Genomic DNA, 22298 nt, shown 5'->3' on the forward strand with positions numbered 1-22298 from the left:
CTAGAGTGCGTTGCTGCGATGACCTCACCAGTTGTCAAACCACCACAGCTTGGCAAGAAAAAGTTTGCCGGGACAGCTAGTGATACATAAATTTTAAACTTTAGCAATTTATTGTTATCCATTCTAATAAATCCATAATTGATAAACTGGCAACACTGTCATATTATTATTTTTACAAAGTTTTCTATTCTCCTTGGTCTAAATCAGCCCAAATCACATTTCAATTGCACCGAATAATGTTTTCTTAACGAATTTGATTTTGCTTTTGATTTGAAATTTGATATATTAGAGAAATTTTTTTTTTCAAGTTTAAAAACGCTGTATCTCTAGAACGGCCAAAAATACCTCGTTTTTTCAACTGGAAAATGTCTGATAAACATGCTGGAATCAAAGTTTTTGAAATCAAAATATACTCATTCGAGGAAAAATCGATTTTAAATTTTAAAATTGAAAAATAACATGTTTGGAAACCCTGTATCGAAAAAGTAATATTTTTTTCCTGGATTCCCCTGACAATTTTCTTTAAAAAAGCCAAAGGTCAAAAATGGGTATATGTTATAGTTTTAAAGCTATAAATAGGCGAATGATTTATTCGACATTTGAAGAGAGAGGCGAATGAACCAGATGGTTTAAAACCTCTATAATAAAAAAAGCTATAAATTAAGAAACGGACGGGAAAACTTGGATTTTTCTTGTATTGGCAAAGACGAGGGGTGCTGCCACGGGCCGAGGGGTGATCCGATCGGCATCAAAATTTGTTGTCTTTGAAACATGCGTAATGTATTAAAATTCTTTCTATGGCAAAGTTGTGGCCCCTGTTCTACTCTACAATTCGTTCTTTGACGCCAAACTTCAAACTCTTATCGTTTTCTTGCAATTTTGATTTAAATGTGCGGCACAGTGCGCAAAAAAGTGCTTACCATGACGATTGCAAATTTATGATCTGAAATGCGACGTTTAAATCAAAATTGCAAGAAAACGATAAGAGATAGAAGTTTGCTGTGCCACAATTTTGCCAAAGAAAAAATTTTACAGCACTACGCATTTTTCAAAGATAATTGACAAAAACAATTTAAAACGCACTACTTTTGAACTATTTGCTCTAGAAAACTTAGTTTTTTTAACTAAACAATCGATTCAAAGATGCCATTTGATGGAATACTCAAGAATCTTTCGAATTAGGGTAAAGAAACTGCGATAAGTTTAACCGATAAGAGTCAAAAACATGGGGAGTTCAATAACTACGTAACGGTTGAGACTTGACCATATGCGTAGAACAATTTTTTCACCATTTATGGTCCTCTATCACCCTTTAAAGAGTTTGCACTCAGGAATCTAACACCCTGTATTAGTCATGTTCAAATATAAAAGGGAATAGCAGGGAATGAACTCACCAGATAATCCAATTCAGCTGGTGGTCTGTGTTTGCCTTCGGTGTCAATATCCAAGTAGTTTAGAATGCCCTCCAAATCATATTGAATGTTTACTCGTTCACACTACTCGTTGCGTCTCCGGTCGTCCAACGACGGATACACCGTACAAATATGCAAATACACAACCCGAACAATCGAAACACAATTACTCGGATATAGCAACAGCGAATTTCTGCATTTACTTCTCTGAAAATGCTAGTGGAACTGACTTTTCCCTTCAAAACACGCGAAAACACGATCCGTTGAGCCGAAAAACAACCACTCAGGTGTCTATTACTGAAACTTCTAAAGAAATCCTTAAAAATCTGATGATGGGTTTTGTTTAAGAATGCCCTGACGAAATTTTATGGAATCCAAGCAAGAATTTCTGAAGGAATTTCTGAACAAATATCCAGTAGAATCCCCGTAGGAATCTCAGGAAGTACTTTTGGGTGAATCTCTAGAGGAATATCGGAAGAAACCGCAAGGAAATGTCTCAATGAGTTCCATGAGGAGTTTCTGATAAATATTTGGGATAACTCCTGGAGAAATGTGTTGGTACTATTCTTGTATGATTTTCTGAAAGTATTCCTGCTGAAATCTGTAGACTTACTTCTTGAGGAATTCCTGTAAGAACACCTGGAGAAACGTCTTAATACTTTCCTTACCTTACCGGTCAAACTAAGGCCTAAGTGTCCTTTGCTGTACGTAGGAGTCGTCTCCATTCGACTCTGTCCATGGTTATTAGAGTGGGTCAACGTTGTATGGAGAAACTTTAAATTTGATCGTATCAACCCGGAACAAAGCTTTTTCAATCTATGTTAGCGTCCAAAACAACTGTGCAAAATTTGGGAGCGATTGTTTGCGTCCCCGTATTCCGCATTGCGATTGAAATTTGTATGGAAGTTAGTATGGGAAAACGTACTTTTTTGCATTTTGCTCATAAGTTGAATTCTCTTGTCTAATACTAACTAATGACGTTAAAGTATAGCCTAGGATATGCCGAAAAACTTTACCGAAGACCGCAAAGTGATCCGACGCTTGTGAAAAAAGTTGTTCGCCTGGTAACTTAGGCCAAAAATAAGATTTCATTATTGATGTTATTCCTTTACATGTTAAATGTTAAGCACCATCGGGCAATCTGTACGTTATGACTTTTTTCACAACTATCGGATCACTTTGCGGTCTTCGGCAAAGTTTATCGGAATATTCTTGGCTATACTTCAACGTCATTAGTTAGATAGTTTTTTTTATTTTTTTTTTGATTATTGATGATAATTGATGATGAAATTAGATAGAAAATTCAATAATCTTTCGAATAAGGGTATAAAAACTGCGATAAGTTTGACCATTTTCATGTTATAGCCAGTTAAAGCAATAATTGAAGTAATCCCAACGTGCCAAATAATCTAGAAGGAGTTTTCGAAATCACCATAAAACTAAAATGAAAGGTACAAGGTTTTATGACGGTTATCAAAAGCTCTACAGGACATCAAAATGTTACTTGAGAATGCTTGTTGGAGTGCAGAAACATTAGAGAAATTATATATGTAGATGATTTTATTATATTAATGAGGGCGAAATGAAGATTTCCCATGTTCCCAGTACAATAGTGATAGAGGTAACTTTTCTTATGTTTATGAGGCGCAAATAATTTCGTGAAAAAACACATGAGCACTGAGCAGTTAATACATATAATATAAGAAGCTCAGCCCTTCCCAAATCACAGAGCGCTTTTGGAGGCGCAAAACATCGGAATATTCACAAAGGCAGTTTTCTTGAATTCGTGAGTGCGTTAAAATATAATTAATTACAAACGAGATTTTTTTTCATATTGGGAGAGCGGAAGAAAATGTGCAATATCACAGTAGTTTCAACACATTTGAGGGAGCAAAAACTTGAAAATTTCCATAGGTGATTTAAATATTTATATTAAGGAAACGAGAGAGTAATTTGCAATATCATTAATGAGACACGTCTATAAGCGCAAAAAGTTGGAGTATAGGGCATTTTAATATATAGCCGATTTCCTTATAATTGACAACGCATAAGAAAAACTTTTAATATCCCAGAAGTAATTTTCCATACAAGTTTGAACAAAAACATTTAGTTATTTTTCAAGTTTATGAGGACTCAAAAATGTCGAAGTCTTAAAGGCGATTTTCTTATATCTGCTAGGACGGAAACCATTCCTGAATTTACTGAGAAACTTTTTTTATCACGGATTTTTTTACGGAAATGCCAAAATTGAAGAAAAAAAGGTAGTAGGTTATATATCTAGTTTTGGTAGGGTATTTGCAAGGGCGTTCATATTGAGAATTATTATTGTTTCATCTCATTAGCTAGTCATTATGTGAGTAACTTGGAGTAACCTCCATGACACCACTAGTGAAAAATGCCAAAAATGGGTATATCTCGGAAATTTGTTCTAGAAATTAATAAAAGATGGAAATAGAACCAAGAAAATGGGTCTTCTTTTTATATGAAAATTAATAGGCAGCCATCTTGGGTTTTATCAGAAGAAAAAAACAAACTTTTTCCCTAGGTTCGTAACTACCGCCCAGACAACCAGGAATCGCAAAAGGATGCACGCTGTTTATCGTATAAAGTATTATTGCAAGTCACTATCGCATATATGTACGACTGAGGGACAATTTTCATCGCATGTGATGTTATTTTTTAAACTTATTGCTATGTATCTGGTAAAATCATATAAAAGTGCAAATTAACTTTTATCATGTACTAGCTGTCCCGGCAAACTTTGTCTTGCCGTCTTGTGGTGGTTTGACAACTGTTAAGCTCAAAAAAGCACCGCACTCTAGATTTGTTTCATTTTTGATCGTGTTGATTTCCTTCTCAGCTCATAAAAAGTACTTTATCAGTATTCTTACTTTTCTAGTTGATTTTCGTAATTTTTTGTACATATAAACACAGACACCACGAATACGAATCGTTCCATGCAAGAGTCATGCTGATCGGTCCACCCGTTCTTGAGTTTTGTTGCTTCAAAGGAACTTCAAACTCATTTATATATATATATATATATACATATATATATATACTAGCTATATATATATATACTAGCTATATATATATATACTAGCTTTCCCGGCAAACGTTGTGTTGCCATTTGTGGTTGTGATGGTTTGACAACTGTTGGGTTCATTGCAGCACGGCACTCTAGATTGGTTTTAATTCGATCATGTTGAGTTTCTTCCCACCTCATAAAAACACAGTAACTTCACTATTTTCATACTTTTCTAATTAATTTTCGTAACTTTTTGTACATATAAACACAGGCACCATGAATACGAACCAAACCGTGCAAGAATCATGCTGATCGGTTCATCCGTTCTTGAGTTTTGTTGCCTCAAAGGAAATTCAAACTTATTTTTATATATATATATAGATATAGATAGATAGATGACTACATCGTAGTAGACGATTTTCTGATGTTTTAATGCGATGAACTTTGCTCATTCGCCAAAGCGTTCGAGCGGACTCGCAAAATGTCAATTGAATTCGCATAATTGTGCACTGCGATGATTATACGACTTTGCTTGGTTCTTTTATTATTATGTCGGTGAAACTCGCATTGGTGTACAAACTAAATCGCATAAAAGTAAAAATAAACTCGTTAAAATGTGCATGCAAACTCGCATAAGCTAGAATAGTTAACGTTGGTATATTGCGATGTGATATGTGATAACAATGAAAGAGGTGCTGTTGGTATGCCAAAAAGCTACAAGAAAATTAACAGTCATAATTATGGTTACAAAATAAGTTATAAAGTCATCATTTTTGTTTTAAAGACCTGATAATTTATAACGGGTGGTGCTAGCAAGAGAGAGGTAGTGATAACTGTGCGGGAAATCACGTTTCGTCATTTTGAGCTCTAGATAGCGCACGGAAACTAAGTGCATTCCAACACTGAGGTGAGTTAGAAGGTCATGACATTTAATCAGTGTGATTCATAAGTAGTGTTTGGTGTTCAGTGTGAAGCGTGGCTCGAAAATCCAAAGGTTCTTAGTTCGATGCTGAGGTGACAAGAATTGTTTTTTTTTCGAATATTATTAAGTCGCAGAAGATGATATAATACGTCGCAATAGTGCACACCGTGCATCGCATAAGATATCGCCTGAAGTCATATATCGTTATTATTTTTCCGTCAATGCACGTATAGCGCCTCCACTTTTGTATGCATAAGGCATTTTTACTGCATCTTATGCGATGTAACTTTACCGCATAAAAGTACGTATAACATGAACATAAACTTCATTATACGTGTAAATTGGTTGTCTGGGTGATATCAAATCTCAACTCATCATTTTAAAGCTAAAAGTCGCGCCATTCAAAAAATTGCTAGATTCTTAGAATGCACATCAACATTGACCGCTTGTCCAAAATGCCAAAAAACGGGATCGCAGTTACTGAGTGCGTACAAACAATTTTAAGGAAAATATCGGAGATCGATTCATGTTTTCAGCGATATCTAACAGATTCGGTCAAAACCCACGAAAATACAGGGCCCCTTCCTTTACAACAATTGCATGAGAAACGTCATGGAATACTATTATGTTATTGGCTTTTTTAAGTCATTATTTAAAAAAATCCACTGTCCCTAGTAAGTAGTGTTCATCTACAACATAATTAATTTTCCATAACTAACCTGGCATCAGAAATCCGGCTGCAGAGGCACGTTCTTCTCCATTTTTGACGTTTATGCCGAGCCGAGAATTGTTATGACATTTTTCACGAATTTGCTTTACATTTTATATCACTCTTCAGTTCAACCATATTAGTGAACAAAATATTTTACAGCTAATTAAATCATCACCCAATGCTTAGATAACTTGTTGAGACTAGACCACAAGACAGGAAATCTTTTTCCCATCTATCACCTCCTGCCATCCAGATGATTCACTCCGATGAAAGAACAACGCGATTTGTGAGCCATCGCGAAAATACTCACCCCCATTAAATTCATTTGTTTCCTCTTCTTCTACCCCCGTCAAACAGAACTTCCTCCGCGACCTGCTCAAGGAAGCCAAGAAGATAAACGACGTGTCAGAGGATAAATTAATCGAGTACACCGACACAATGGTAATTAGCAAGAGTTCTGAAACCTCTTCTCTCGTTCACTCGTTTTACAACCACTTAGTTCTGATTCATTATATTTTTAACGGATTCTCCCACAGCTGCGAGTTTTTGACGCCAACAAGGACGGACGGTTGCAGCTTTCCGAGATGGCCAAGTAAGTACCCGGAAACTGACTGAAATGTCAAATGAAATAGGATTATTTTCCATACTATCGTTTAATAACGGTAATCAATTTCAATGGCTCATTCACAAAATTCATAACACTGGGAGTTGAAGTCGCCCCATACAAACATTTTGGATCGAAATGACCAATTAGCGTGTCCTTACCACAAGGGTTTTATTCATTCACAAGATTTCCGTTATAGAACTTGTGCATAGTCCCCAACGTCTGTGGGTGACGTGACGACTGATATGACCCAATTTGACATGTGATTAAATTTATATGGCTCTTTGGCGCTGAAGAGCATTCATGCGAAACCACCAGAAATATTTCAACACCCTCCTTCCTCACAGCACACCCCATGCCGAAGGCATCTCCCACACTTGGATAGGAAGTGTAAAATACCGACAGCCATTGCGCGCGACAAGGGACTCCCCAGTCAGTGAGTTATGAAAACTTTATTACGGCACTTTGTCCTTTGCAATGCGAAGCAGCTTCCGGTCGGGGGTAACGAGATTTCCGGACGCAGAACAGACAGGATTGATGTCCATTAAATTAACGTTCGCTAAATTGGCAGCATTAGTCGAGATTTTAGCAGATGTTGACACTTCGTGGCATGGGCTGGCGGATAGTCTTGCTCCGGGGATTTCCATGGGAGGAGACTATAGGGTCATAGGTCAGGGTTTCCATAATTATTGAAAAGAACAGCTAATCTTTACCTTGGATGGATAACTGGATATTTTCGGCAGTTTTGTATTATGCGTCATAAGGTTTTCTGCGTCGATTTTTCCGAAACTTGGCCATACATTCAGTTTAATGTAATTCTTTTGATTTGCATATATAAATCTAGGTTAGTTAGTAAAAAGAAGTGCTTTGATAATAATAAGCAATGTTCACAATAGGAGCTTTTCAGGGGTCCTCAGAAGTTGGATGGAGGTCTCAGGAACAGTTGAGGAAGTCTCAGAAGGTTTCAGTTCTCGGAGAAAGAGGCGTTTATGGGGGACTCAGAGGATTTCAAGGGGGTACCAGGGGGCATCAGGGCGCTTCAAGGGGTCTCAGAGGTACTCAGGCAGAGACGTCTCAGGGCGTTTCAGGGAGTTTCTATGGACTTCAAGTAGGCAGGACCGTTGCTGTTGAAATACGACTGTATGTTTGACTCTGATTCCCCCCTGAGGACCACACTATACCCGTGTCGAAACGTCGAGTAAATAAAACAATTCGTTTTTTTTTAATCCCAAGACAGTGTAACCGGTAATCAAGAGAGTAGGCAGTACCAATAGATCTCAGGGGTGTTTCAGGAGTTTCAGAGTGTAAAAGAAGATCTTAGGGGCACATCAGGGTGATTCATGGGCTCTCAGAGGTGTTTCAAGGGGTTTCGTGGGCATTCCAGAGGTTTTAGGATCGTTAGTGGGGTTTAAAGGGTCTCCAGGCGTTTCAGAATGGGGGGGGGGGGGCTCAGAAGCGATTCTATAGTAAACTAGCTGTACCCGGCAAACTTTGTCTTGCCTACTGCGTTTTTTGACGTTTCAAGGTTCTAGCCAAGACCAAGTCCCCGGTCAAATTGTATGGAAGATCGATTTTCAAAAACTTTCATTTTTCGCATGTTTTTTACCTCATAAACCTTCCTTGGGTGAAAACTAACAGAACAAAACTAACACGACAAAAATCGGACCTTCCGTTCGCAAGTTATGCGCGGTCCCACGTATGCCTCTGCATTTTTATATATATAGATTCTTTCAATGACATACCAGCTTGTTTGTATTCGGATGGAGTGGCGTCACGTAGGTATCAACGACAACCCAGCGGACTGCATAAATATCAAGGGCCTTGATGCCGAACGAGCTCCAAAACGCAAATTTGTGGTGGAATGGTCCCGAGTTTCTACAAGCTGAAGAACCAAGGTTCTTGGTACTAGGTACTGGGTACCTAGAATCCGAGGAAGTCCAAGGAGCAGTCAGCGTGTGTGTCGAGCAACCAACCGAAACATTCCCCATTTTGATAACATCAGCTCCTACCGCCGAATGGTTCGAGTTATGGTGTGGGTGCAGAGATTCATCAGCATCTTTAAGAAGGAGGTGGACGTCCCGAAAACTTCCTTCATGAGCCTCAACGAGAAGACATCAGCCGTTCAACAGTTAGTGAAGCTAGTGCAAGGGGAGGCCTACCCTGAACTAGTTCGCCAGCTGCAGCAAGGAAAGATGATCGACACGAAGCATAAGCTAATCTCCCTCTTACCGTTCATCGACGACCAAAGCGTTCTGCGAGTAGGAGGCCGACTACGCAACAAAACTTGCGCTGTTCCTCCGAAATGACTCATAGAACTATTTAAGAAAATCTCCCATGGATTATTTCAGAAATTATTCCATTTATTTCTTCATAAATCCTCTAGTTCAAATATCTTTCCTTCCAAATTCATTCTAAGATCCTCCATGGACTTTTAAGAAATTTCTCCTTCGCAGGTTTCTCTGTGAAATCCTTCCAGAAATTCTTCCACTGATTTTTTTAGAAAATTCTTAGATTCTTTTAATGTTTTTCGAAATTTTTCCAGAAATTATTTTAGGACCATTTTATAAAATCTTCCCTGGATTTTCTTCCGATGTTCATCCAGTTTTAGAGCATGAATTCTTTTCTAAAATCATGCATGGATTCCTTTTTTAAGTTCTCATCTTCCATGGATTGCTTCAGAATTCCCTCTAAATTGGCCAGAACATTTTCCAAAAAAACCCTCTAGACAGCTTCTATGTACGAGCATTATTTCAGATACTCATCCACGGCTTCTTCCAGAAATGCTTTTTGAGATTGTTTAAGAAAATGGTAGATGTCTCCGAAAATTATCACAAAGATTCATTCAGAAATTCTTCCATTGATTCTTTTAAAAATTTCCTGGAGATTTCCTTTAAAACCCCTAATCGTATTCTTCCATAAATTTGTCCAAGGATACCAATTACAATGGATTTCTTCCAAATTTCATCCATGGATTCCTGCAGAAATTATTCCAGGAACTCGATCTTAGAACCAAGGTATCTTTCAGAAACTCCTTCAGTGGTTTGATTTCAAAAATTCTGCCGGGGATCCTTCAGATACTTCCTCATGACTTCATCCAAGAATTCTTTTAGATGCGTTTCCATGGGTTGCTTCTGAAACTCCACCAGTAGTTGCTTTGGCCATTCTTCTAGGGGTTCGCCAAAAAAACGGAAATTTTCCCAGGAATTCCTTCAGAATTTTCTACAGTTTCCATTTTTTCACAAATTCTTCCAGTGATTACTTCAGAAAATTATTTAGGGATTCATTCAGAAACTCGTTCTGGGTATTTTTTTTTTTGCTGGACGTCCACCAGAGATTTGTTCAAGAATTGCTCTAGGCAATCCATTGAAAAGATCCGAATGAATGTGTCCAGATATTTCTTCAGTGATTCAGATTCTCTAAGAAAATCATTCAAAAATATTTCCTAGGAAGTTCTACAGCAATTCCTTCAGGAATATTTTAATGGGCTGCGTTGCTTCCACTTAGTGTTCTTTGAGCATTTCCACAGTTATCAATTGAAGGGCTTCGTTTGCCTGCCATTGCATGAAATTCTGAAGGAATTCATCCAGAAATACGGTCAGATTTTTTCAAGAAATTTTTCCATGGGATTTCCCCGAAATTTCTTACACGAATTTACAAGGGGTTTGTCCAAACGTTTCTTCTAAAGATGTAATTCCAAGAGAACTTCTTCACAAAGCTTCGGAGATTCATTCAGAAGTTACCAACAAAAAAAAATCAGAAATTATAGCCTTACTTCTCCAGATATTCTTTTAGGTAATTCCACTTCTTCAATTATTTTCTCAGTATTTGGAAATACCTCTAGACATTTTGAAATAATTCTTCCGGAAGTTCCTTCAGAGTTTTCTTCAATAGGTATTCCTCCATGAACTGTTTTGAATTTATTCAGACCTTCCTTCAGGGATTTTCCAGATTTTTTTCAAACATTCTTTCAACAAATGCTGCAATATTTCTTCATAAATTGCTTTGAAAATTCTAATTTTTTTTTAATTTTCAAGTGGTTCTTTCGATCCCTCCGGACCCAACGGGGTAGTAATATGTTTGTGAGATTTTTTGAAAGTATTCCTGGAGAAATCAATGGATGAATTTTAGAAGAAAATCCTGTATGCACCTGGACAACGCAAACATTGACGTCTACAAAGATCCCTAAAAAAAACTTTCGAGATATTTCTAAAGAAAGGATATTTCGTAACAATATCTTGTAAATGTTTATAATAAATTTCTTTGAGGAAATGCTGAATAAATATCTGGAGTAATACATGGAGCAATGTCTAGAGGAATTTCTGAAGGAATCTATACAGGAATTCTTGCCTAAAATCACTAAAAATTGTAATGCAACGATCTCTGGAGAAACACTTAAGGGATTTTCCGGAAAAAAGTCTGAAAAATTTCTGGACACGTTCATGTGGAAATTTTCAATGGAACCCATTGAAAGCAATTCTTGGACATATCTGTAGTGATCTGAAAAAAAAAAATACCTGAACGAGTTTCTGATGACGTACCTAGAAAATTGTCTGTAGAATCCACTGGAAAAAATAATGAAAGATTCTTTAAAAGAAATGCCTGTGAAAAAATCAGTAGAAAATTCTAGAGATATTTTCGATTATTTATTTTAAACGAATCCATGGGTGAATTAAATAATATATTCGTAAAGCTTCACAATGATCCCGTAGAAATCTACCTAAAAGAATTCCTAGAGAAGTTCCTGAAGAAAAGAATATCTTTAAAAAAAATCGTCTGAGAAGTTTCTAAAACAAACCTTAATAGATTTGAGGACCAAATTCCTGCTCACAAGGAATTTTTGAAAGAATTTTTGGAAAATTTTGTTAAAAGTATCCCTGGAAGGATTTCTAAAGAAATTTTTGTAGGAATTTCTGAAAAAGTCTGTGGAAATTTTCTAAAGAAATCCTTGGTGGAGTATTGGGAGAAACCTTTGATTTTCTTAAGCAATTTCTGGAAGCAAGGCCGGAAAGAATTCTTGTACAGATACTTAAAACCGTGATATTTTTTAAGGAAACCCATTTAAGCTAGAGAAGTTTTTGAAGAAATTTCTGGAGGATTCTCAAAAGAAAATTACGAATGAAATTCTAGAGCAAATTCTTGAGAGATCCTAACTATTTTTGAAAGGAATCCGAGATATACATTCTGAAGGGAATTTGTGGAGGTTTCTCTAATGCATTCCATGAAGAAATATCAAAAATTCAACGAAAGTTTTATATTAAAGTTCGTAGGTAGTTTAATTTCTAGAGTCTCAAAAAAACATCGGGGAAAATAAAAAAAAACTGAAGTTTTCTAAAGCAATCAATAGAAGTATTCCTGAAGATTTCTCAGAGAAATCCCCGAAAGCAATAAGGCAGAATTTCTCAAAAATTCCTTCGAAAATTTTCGAAATGAGTCGCTGAAAAATTTCTGACGAAACACCTAAAGAATTTTTGCACGAATTTCTAAAAAAAATATTGGAAAAATAAAGAAATTGCTTGGCAAAACCCACGAATAAATCTTTGAAAGCTTGTTTTTAAAGCCCGTACGGGAATTTCAACAGAAATTTCTGGGACGAACCCTGGATGAGTTTCTGAAAGTTTTCTTCAAAATACTTCTTTTATTTGTAGGAATTTCTGAAGGAATACCTTAAGAGTCACAATATCACATTTTTTTTTATTGTCAGTGTAAGGCACAATCAATTGGAGTACTCACAAAGATAATATACTTTTTCTTCATATATGAGGCCACATCAAAAACATATACGATTTCTTATACTCTGGAAAAGAAATTTCCATTACGCATGTAGGCATACAAATTACAATATTCACATGAATTATTACTCTTTATTTGTTAGATCGCAGAAAGGTTGAGAAAAATGTTAAAGGTGATTTAATTATAGTCAGAATGTCGGCATAAATATTCCCTCATATGGAAAATGTGATTGTTCTTACAAATTGAGGGAGCACAAAAAAAAATAAAAATAATAAAACAGATTAATCCACCTTGCGGGGATAGTGCCTTTCTCGTCGAATATGTACTAATGATCTTTCCGTCGATGTTTACCGAAGTATTCCTGAATTCTGAGCATATTTCTGATAATTTGTGTCGCATTTATTGGCGGAACACCTGGAACCGATTCTAAATCACTACCGGTAGTCCTAAATTTGGACTGAGACAATTTTCTTTTATTAATCATTCATTAGGTTGTTAAAAAAGCCGCTATTTGATGTACTGCATGCAAGGGTTTGGTCACTTTTACGTGTGAACACTTCCGGTGGGACACCTGGAACCGATTCCATGACACTACCAATTGTACTAAATATGGCCTGAGAATATTTTTTTGTTAATTGTTCATCATGTTACCTGAAAAGCCGCGAATTTGTGTGGCGCATGCATTGTCTGACATTTGACCATTTCCGGTGGGACATCCAGAACCAGTTCCATATCACTTGTTTATATGTCATACCATGTTTCATGTTTATATCCCTTTTGTGACGAAGCAGCACAGTTGTGCTGTTGAGCATTAACAGTTTTGCGTGATGATGATTAACCTGGGCTTGTTAGGGGAATATCTGTAAATAAAAAGAAAATCGCGTTAAGTACTGTTCCTTTGAATTCCACTAAGAATTTGCATCCTTTGACAGATACGTATTTCGACCTCAACTGTAAGGTCGTCTTCAGTGTCTTGTACTTGACTCGGGCCCATATAGCCGAGGCAGTAAACGCACGGGTATTCAGCATGACCATGCTGAGGGTGATGGGTTCGATTCCCGGTCGGTCCAGGATCTTTTCGTAAAGGATATTTCCTTGACTTCCTTGGGCATAGAGTATTTTCGTGCCTGCCACACAATATACACATGCAAAATGGTCATTGGCAGAGGAAGCTCTCAGTTAATAACTGTGGAAGTGCTCATAGAACACTAAGCTGAGAAGCAGGCTTTGTCCCAGTGAGGACGTTACGCCAAGAAGAAGAAGAAGAAGCTGGTTACTCAGTAAGTAACTTGGAGTAACCTCGATGACACCACTGGTTTCAAGGGGTCTCTGGGGCGCTTCAAACAACTGAAAGTGTCCTTAAGTTTCAGTAGTTTCTTTGAAATACCCTTGAACGCCCTCAAATTCAAAAACTACCGAACAAGTTTTGCAATTAGCCTGATGGCCCGGGTTTTTGTATGTTGTCCCGGAACTAAACTATAAGCAAGTCTTGGATGGGGCTAGAGTTCCGATGCATGGATAATTATCAGTACTACCGTTTTGTTTTTTCTTAGACATAAAATTGATTGTGTGTGATTGATGGCGCTCTTTCGCTGGGATTTATATCCCTACGAACCGAATCGATGCTTCATTGGCTCCCAGTTACAATAGAGTAGTACTCATGCACTCAATACTAAGGATACGGGTGTTGTCACAAAATATCTAAATACTGGCCGCAGTGGCTCATCCGAACAGAAAAAAAATCACTGCTTAAGATACACTGCACTGGTCTCACAGAAGATACATTCTAAAACATAATTTCTCCCTCTTTTTGCAGGTTGCTACCAGTTAAGGAAAATTTCCTCTGTCGACAAGTGTTTAAGGTAAGAGCATTTGCTTGATTGTTTGCACTTTGATGTTTTTATTTAAACACACATCTATATAGAGCTCACACAGAACATGGTGCTGATATCCCAATATTGACACAGCAAGACCATCTTATTTATCTCATTTCTTATCCAAGTCATCATATTTGCACATTGACCACCGTAACATTGGATAATCGTATGTGGGTTCCGTTTTGCCAAAACGGCTGTGGCAATGAAAATGATGATTCCATCCTACTAACTATAAGTTTATTGTATTCCCATTCTTCATCTCACTGTTACCCAAGCTTCCGATTTAAATCAATTCATTTAAATTAAGCACACTCAACTTTTCCCCCACTAACTGCGAATCCGTGTTTGCCCATCCAATTATTTCATTACCATTAACCATCTCACTCAATGGGCAATGGGATCAATTCGCACACTGGCAGGCAGGCAGCCGGCCCCAAACCATGATCCGGAAAACTTAATCCTTCAACAATCCATCCCGTCGTCGTACGTACAGTCAATGCGTAAAAGCGACTGACCATAATCCACTCGACATTTCGAAGGTACATCGTTCGAATTCCTGTCCCCAGTCCAGCCACCATCATGTCGCGTGTGGCGGTGATTCCTCCTGCTCCGGCTCCGGTTTCCCACCTGTTGTAACCACTCTCCAATTACGTCCGTAGACTTCCTGCGCAGCATGTAGTATCTACCAATAGTGGTCGGAAAGTCGGTCACCCAGCAGAATGGATGGCATGTCGACGGGATTTAAAATTAAATTTCCAACTCGATAACGATCTCCTGGTTACTGAACACGCGATGCATCTCGCTCTCTTTTACTCTAGTACAAATAATGGAGTTTGTTTGATTGACGAACGTCAATTAGTGACGGGTGGGTTGGTTTGTAGCACATTAGCTGCAGACAGGAAAATTATAAAAGGCGATTGTATCTTATTTGTAAACCACGACGTCTGGAATGTTTTTAAACTACTGAGATTTCTATGCTATGAAATGAAGGTCTCAGTTAGTTCTTAACCTACTATCGTCAGACCTATATATAATTTATCGCATACATCATTTTATAAATTGTATATTCAACTCTCGTTTCATGACTACTTTTTAAAACTGAAATTCATATATCTGCCTATTTTCATTGAACGCAAGAGTGGCGCACGGCACAGTAAAGGCTGGGTATGCTGCGCAATTCAGATCCCATTGTGATCCACTAGCCTCTGCCCAGAAGCTCCTATCCCTACCTCCACGCGGTACCGGCCGGAAACTATGAGCAACCTTATTGAAGATCGGGTAACTAACCCCGGTGGAAGCTTTGGTCGTTGGCTGACAGGGAAGGGGGGGGGGGGGGGTTGCTTCGGCAAACCTGAGCGTCTGTTCTTCAGGAGGAGCGGCTCACAACAGCGTCCCCATGTTAGGGGCGGCTGACAGAGATGGAAACACTCTCATCGTGAATCAACTCGCGAGTGTAAAAGCAACAAACGGTTTACTCACGGTGCCGAAAGTAAGCCGTGTGTGAGTTTATTCGCACCCGCTTACTTCACGAGTATGAAGCAAAACAAAAACAAAAACACTCATGAATTTTTATTCGCAAAGAACAAGTGGAGATGCGGGAATTGCATTTTAGTGCGATTTTAATAGCAAAACAAGTAATTATCCATCAGATAGTAGTGTTTTGTGCTTTATTGTTCCTGAAAAGTTAATCTGTCGGCCGTGTAAATTCATTTTTTCACAAAATTGAAAAATGTTCAGAGCTGCTTCGCGAATCAATCACGAGTGCGACCAGCTTCGTTAGCTCGCGAGTGAAGGAAGTGCGAATATATTCTGGCTTCTGTTGTTCACGAGTAGGATAGCATTGCGTTTGTGTCTACTCAGCTGCATTCCTCACTGTTTTCCATCACTGGCGGCTGATCTACGTCCGAGTGCCAGGGAAGGACTCTAAGCTCAACTGTGCACTATGGTCCTCCGGAAAGTAGGGGGTTGGTGTCAGGCCCTACGAGCCAGCCGTAAAAAACCATTGTAGCGGAAAATAAGCAACAGAATAATACGAACCGAGACCAACGGCAGGGGCCCATATAGCCGAGGCGGTAAACGCACGGGTATTCAGCATGACCATGCTGAGGGTGACGGGTTCGATTCCCGGTCGGTCCAGGATCTTTTCGTAAAGGAAATTTCCTTGACTTCCTTGGGCATAGAGTATCATCGTGCCAGCCACACGATATACGCATGCAAAATGGTCATTGGCAGAGGAAGCTCTCAGTTAATAACTGTGGAAGTGCTCATAGAACACTAAGCTGAGAAGCAGGCTTTGTCCCAATAAGGACGTTACGCCAAAAAGAGAGAGAGAGACCAACGGCAACGACCATAGCGAACAAAAAGGACTTGCGATTGGAAACTCGGTACGTGGAACTGACGATCTCTCAACTTCATTGGGAGCACCCGCATACTCGCCGATATACTGAAGGACCGCGGGTTCGGCATCGTAGCGCTGCAGGAGGTGTGTTGGACAGGATCCATGGTGCGAACGTTTAGAGGTAATCATACCATCTACCAGAGCTGCGGCAACACACGCGAGCTGGGAACAGCTTTCATCGTGATGGGTGATATGCAGAGGCGCGTGATCGGTTGGTGGCCGATCGACGAGAGAATGTGCAGGTTGGGGATCAAGGGCCGATTCTTCAACTTCAGCATAATAAACGTGCACAGCCCACACTCCGGAAGTACTGATGATGACAAGGACGCATTTTACGCGCAGCTCGAACGCGAGTACGATCGCTGCCCAAGCCACGACGTCAAGATCATCATAGGAGATTTGAACGCCCAGGTAGGCCAGGAGGAGGAATTCAGACCGACGATTGGTAAATTCAGCGCCCACCAGCAAACGAACGAAAACGGCCTACGACTCATTGATTTCGTCGCCTCCAAAAATATGGCCATACGTAGCACCTTTTTCCAACACAGCCTCCCTTATCGTTACACCTGGAGATCACCACAGCAGACGGAATCTCAAATCGACCACGTTCTGATTGACGGACGGCACTTCTCCGACATTATCGACGTCAGGACCTATCGTGGCGCCAACATCGACTCCGACCACTATCTGGTGATGGTCAAACTGCGCCCAAAACTCTCCGTCATCAACAATGAACGGAACCGGCGACCGCCATGGTACAACCTAAAGCGACTAAAACAACCGGATATCGCCTCAGCATACGCGCAGAATCTCGAGGCAGCGGCGCCAGACGAGGGCGAGCTCGATGAGGCCCCTCTAGAGGACTGCTGGAGTACAGTGAAAGCAGCCATCAACGATGCAGCCGAGAGCACCATCGGGTACGTGGAACGGAATCGACGGAACGAATGGTTCGACGAAGAGTGCAGAACGGTTTTGGAGGAGAAGAATGCAGCGAGGGCGGTAATGCTGCAGTAAGGGACCCGGCAGAACGTGGAACGCTACAAACAGAAGCAAAAACAGCAAACCCGCCTCTTTCGGGAGAAAAGGCGCCGCCTGGAAGAAGCGGAATGCGAAGAAATGGAACTGCTGTGCCGTTTCCAAGAAACACGGAAGGTCTACCAGATGCTCAACGCATTCCGCAACGGCTTCGTGCCGCGAGCCGAAATGTGCAGGGATAAGGACGGAGGCTTCTTGACGGACGTACGTGAGGTGATCGAAAGGTGGAAACAGCACTTTGATCAGCACCTGATCGGCATGGAGAACGTAGGCACGGGAGCCCACGGCAACGGAGGAAACGACGACGCCAGTGCAGCGGAGGACGGAAATGAACCAACTCCCACGCTGAGGGAAGTTAAGGATGCCATTCACCAGCTTAAAACCAACAAAGCAGCTGGTAAGGATGATATCGCAGCTGAACTCATCAAGATGGGCGCAGAAAAGTTGGCCACTTGTCTGCATCGGCTGATAGTCAGGATCTGCGAAACCGAATAGCTACCGGAGGAGTTTAAGGAAGGGGTAATCTGCCCCATTCACAAGAAAGGCGACCATTTGGAATGTGAGAACTTCAGAGCGATCACTATTTTGAATGCTGCCTACAAAATGCTATCCCAGATCATCTTCCGCCGTCTGTCACCTAAAACGAATGAGTTCGTGGGAAGTTATCAAGCCGGCTTCATCGACGAACGGTCTACAACGGACCAGATCTTCACCGTACGGCAAATCCTCCAAAAATGACGTGAATACCAGATCCCAACGCATCACCTATCGACCGCGCAGAGCTATGGAATATCATCGACGAAAATGGCTTTCCTGGGAAGCTGACTAGACTGATTAAAGCAACGATGAACGGTGTGCAAAACTGCATAAGAGTTTTGGGTGAACTATCCAGTTCATTCAAATTTCGTCGGGGACTGCGACAAGGTGATGGACTCTCATGCCTACTCTTCAACATCGCTCTGGAAGGTGTGATGCGACAAGCCGGGCTCAACAACCGGGGAACGATTTCCACAAAATCCGGTCAATTTGTGTGCTTTGCGGACGACATGGACATTATCGCCAGAACATTCCCGAATAAAAAATACAGTAGAAAAACCGAACGTTATATTGTAACAGTACTATTTAGAACCATATTTTTACAATAGACACCACTGTGAAAATAAAAATACAAAAACAATAAGATGTAATGTTGGATACCATACCGTGAATTGTAAATAAGATTTTTACAATATATTATACAGGTTGTTAAGTATCGTAACAATATAAAAAAATATTTTTCTCCATATATATTTTTTTGCAAAACCATACATTTTATTGTTAATGAATTGTTCAAAATACTGATACGTGGGTTTAAATATACCGTACATTGTATGGTACATGAATGGTTTCAAACAATAAAATGTACCGTAAATAAATTGTGTTTAATTGTAATTTCACTACTGGTTATACATTTAATCAAATGGTTTTGGAATGGTTCTCTTTTGTTATGTTGAATTGTTTTACATTACATAAACCATATATTGTTATATTATCTTGCCATTTTCCTCCTGTTAATGGCATCTTAGGCTTATTAGATTTATTAGAATGCGCTTTGGGAATTCCCAGAGCGTTTTGGATAACCCTTCATATATAGGATCGCCCACGTCTAAGTCTGAGTAGTCTCTGATTGCATTAACAGTTGAAGCTTAGGCTCCCATTCCCCACCAGCCAGATAACCGGGTTTCGCAAACTAAGCATTATTTGTGGCAACACTTTGAGCGGCATGATGGAACTATGCCGAGCGCGCTAAGTGTTATTAGACCACTAATGTAGTTGCATGAAGTGGGTGACGAGGTACATAAGCATCATTACAGCGTGCTTAACCGTTATTGCAATATTGAGGCACCAGTTTGACTTATGTTTGAAATACATAACAACTCATGAGATAACTGTCAAGTTCGATTCAAATATAAGTTAGGTTAAAAAGCGAACCCACAGACGAACCTATATTAAGTCATTTCAGTGTTCAGTCCTGTCCATATGTTAAAGATGGCTCTACGTCAAAGATAAAGTTTGTCAACCGCATTTGATTCGATTGTGGTCGAAGGCAAGTTCACATGAGAGAAGAGGAGAAAACTCCCCTAAATGCAAATACAGAAAGAATAGTGTTGAAGTGTTGAACTCATCTACTGATTTACGGTAATCTGACCTGCATCTTTCCGGGTTGGCCTACATTGCATTAGTATTTCTCTCATCGCACTCTACACACCTAGCCCGCCCTCGAGCCCGCCATATCTCTTGGACCCCTGCTTGGACCTGCAGTTCTTAGGACATCTGGTTTACCACTGATTTAAACATGTTATTGGCATTAACCCTTTGGAGCCGGAGGGGTCATATATGACCCCGGCGATGAAACCGAGCATAACATAAGCGAGGTTGCGTCAACAGCGGCGAAAAAAATCGATTCCAAAAGGGTAAATTGATGTTTCAACTTATTCACTTTTTTTTTCTTTCCTTTCCTTTGCATCAAAAAAGTCACAAACATCAACAAAACAAAGCACGGAAAAAACCTTAAACTGAATAAATCTGGTGTTCGATTTAAATAGGTCGAATCTGCATAGGAATCACAGCAAACATACGATCTATTCAAATCGAACACCAGAAATAATTAAAAATTCACGGAAAAATAATGTTTCGGAAATGTGAATGGTTCAAACGTAAGAAAAACAGAATAATATATTGTTACATAAAAATCCAATGTAAATGTATAGTATAGCGAACCATTTCATTACAATACACTTTATTGTAGCTGGTACACTGTATGGTGCAGGAATGGTTTTCACCATACACCCTATGGTTAGTTTTTATCCGGGTTTGCAACGGTGGCAGAGCTGTACACCCGCCTGAAACGCGAAGCAGCAAAGGTCGGACTGTTGGTGCATGCCTCAAAAACAAAGTACATGCTGGTAGGCGGAACCGAACACGACCGGATCCGTCTGGGTAGTAATGTTACGATAGACGGGGATACTTTCGAGGTGATGGAGGAATTCGTCTACCTCGGATCCTTACTGACGGCTGACAACAACGTGAGCCGTGAAACTCGGAGGCGCATCATCAGTGGAAGTCGGGCTTACTACGGGCTCCAGAAGAAACTGCGGTCGAAAAAGATTCACCCACGCACCAAATGCACCATGTACAAAACGCTAATAAGACCGGTGATCCTCTACGGGCACGAGACATGGACCATGCTCGAGGAGGACCTGCAAGCACTCGGAGTTTTCGAGCGACGCGTGATAAGGACGATCTTCGGCGGTGTGCAGGAGAACGGTGTGTGGCGGAGAAGGATGAACCACGAGCTCGCTGCACTTTACGGCGAACCCAGCATCCAGAAGGTGGCCAAAGCCGGAAGGATACGGTGGGCAGGGTATGTTGCAAGAATGCCGGACCACAACTCTGCAAAGTTGGTGTTTGTGACAAATCCGGTTGGTACAAGAAGGCGTGGGGCGCAGAGACCACGGTGGGAGGATCAGGTTGAGCGTGATCGGGCGAGCGTTGGGCGTGACCGAGGATGGAGAGCGGCAGCCAGAAACCGAGTGTTGTGGCGTACTATTGTTGATTATGTCTTATCTTAAATGTCATGTTGAGCAAATAAATGTATGTATGTACTCTTGGCAATTCTCAAGAATTTTGTCAAATCGATTGGAAAACGCCAAAGTTGAGGATGCACAGAATACACAGTGTAAATCGCTAAATGCGAAAACATACAGGTGAAAATTTAAACTAATCAATGACATCTTCATGATCCCGCTCTTACTCAACCGTAAATTTGAGACTAAAGAAGGGCAGCTGATTGTCTCGGAGAAACACAAGGTCCACCGCGCTATTGCTCCGGTTAGCGCAGTAAGGGCAAAATATTGTGCAATAATGACCAATAATGAACAATATATTCCAAACATATAAAAATACATTATTTGCAGAAAGTCCAGCTTCAACATTATTGAAAACAATTAATTTCGATTCCATTCAGTCAAACCCTCTCGAATGTTTATTGCAATTGCATTGGCAAACCAACTCGCACCAATTGTTTCATTCAATCACCACCGCTCCGCCAACAATCGACCTGGGCCGCTCCTACCGCTGGCTAGTTATTGCCAAAACCGTCGAAACGGAAATGGGGGCTCCCAGCTGACGCGTTTCCAAAATGAATTGATTGCACAAAGTGTGCAATTTGTTTCCGGAACCAACAACACCCCTCGCGCATTCTCCATTCCCGCTGCTTCGGACGCGACCGTCCAAACCGGACGACGAAATTTGAAATTTACAGCTCTAGAGCTCTTTTGTTTATGAGACCCCTTGCTGTGAGTCAGCTTACCGGCTCCACTTTCGCGCCCCCTCTCTGTGGAGGGCGGGGACGGCTTGTGAAAGGATTGAACAATACACAGGCGGGCGCTCCTTTTGTTAGCTGGGTGCTGTTGAACGCTTCAGAGTGACGGGAAGTAGCACCCGGGTCGCAGTCAATACCCCCCGAGTGAATTGATAGCTTTTCGATCGTTGTTTCAAGAAGGTGGAGCGTGCTGGCCAAGGGGACGCAAGGAATGGTC

The 22298-nt window shown here is 40.2% G+C and overlaps 1 protein-coding gene across 5 annotated transcripts in view; it reads left to right on the forward strand.

Annotated features, from left to right (window-relative positions):
- The window catches only part of LOC109433516 (calbindin-32), a 268476-nt gene that overhangs the window by 191855 nt on the left and 54323 nt on the right, over positions 1-22298 (forward strand). For all 5 annotated transcript variants that reach the window (XM_062856383.1, XM_062856382.1, XM_062856381.1 and 2 more), the window contains 3 exons: positions 6432-6515; positions 6611-6666; positions 14225-14270. In XM_062856383.1, the coding sequence (XP_062712367.1) occupies positions 6432-6515; positions 6611-6666; positions 14225-14270 (186 nt within the window). The remainder of the gene's footprint in view (positions 1-6431; positions 6516-6610; positions 6667-14224; positions 14271-22298) is intronic.

Source organism: Aedes albopictus, chromosome 3 (genome assembly GCF_035046485.1).
Source record: "Aedes albopictus strain Foshan chromosome 3, AalbF5, whole genome shotgun sequence".
Taxonomy (NCBI): Eukaryota; Metazoa; Arthropoda; class Insecta; order Diptera; family Culicidae; genus Aedes; species Aedes albopictus.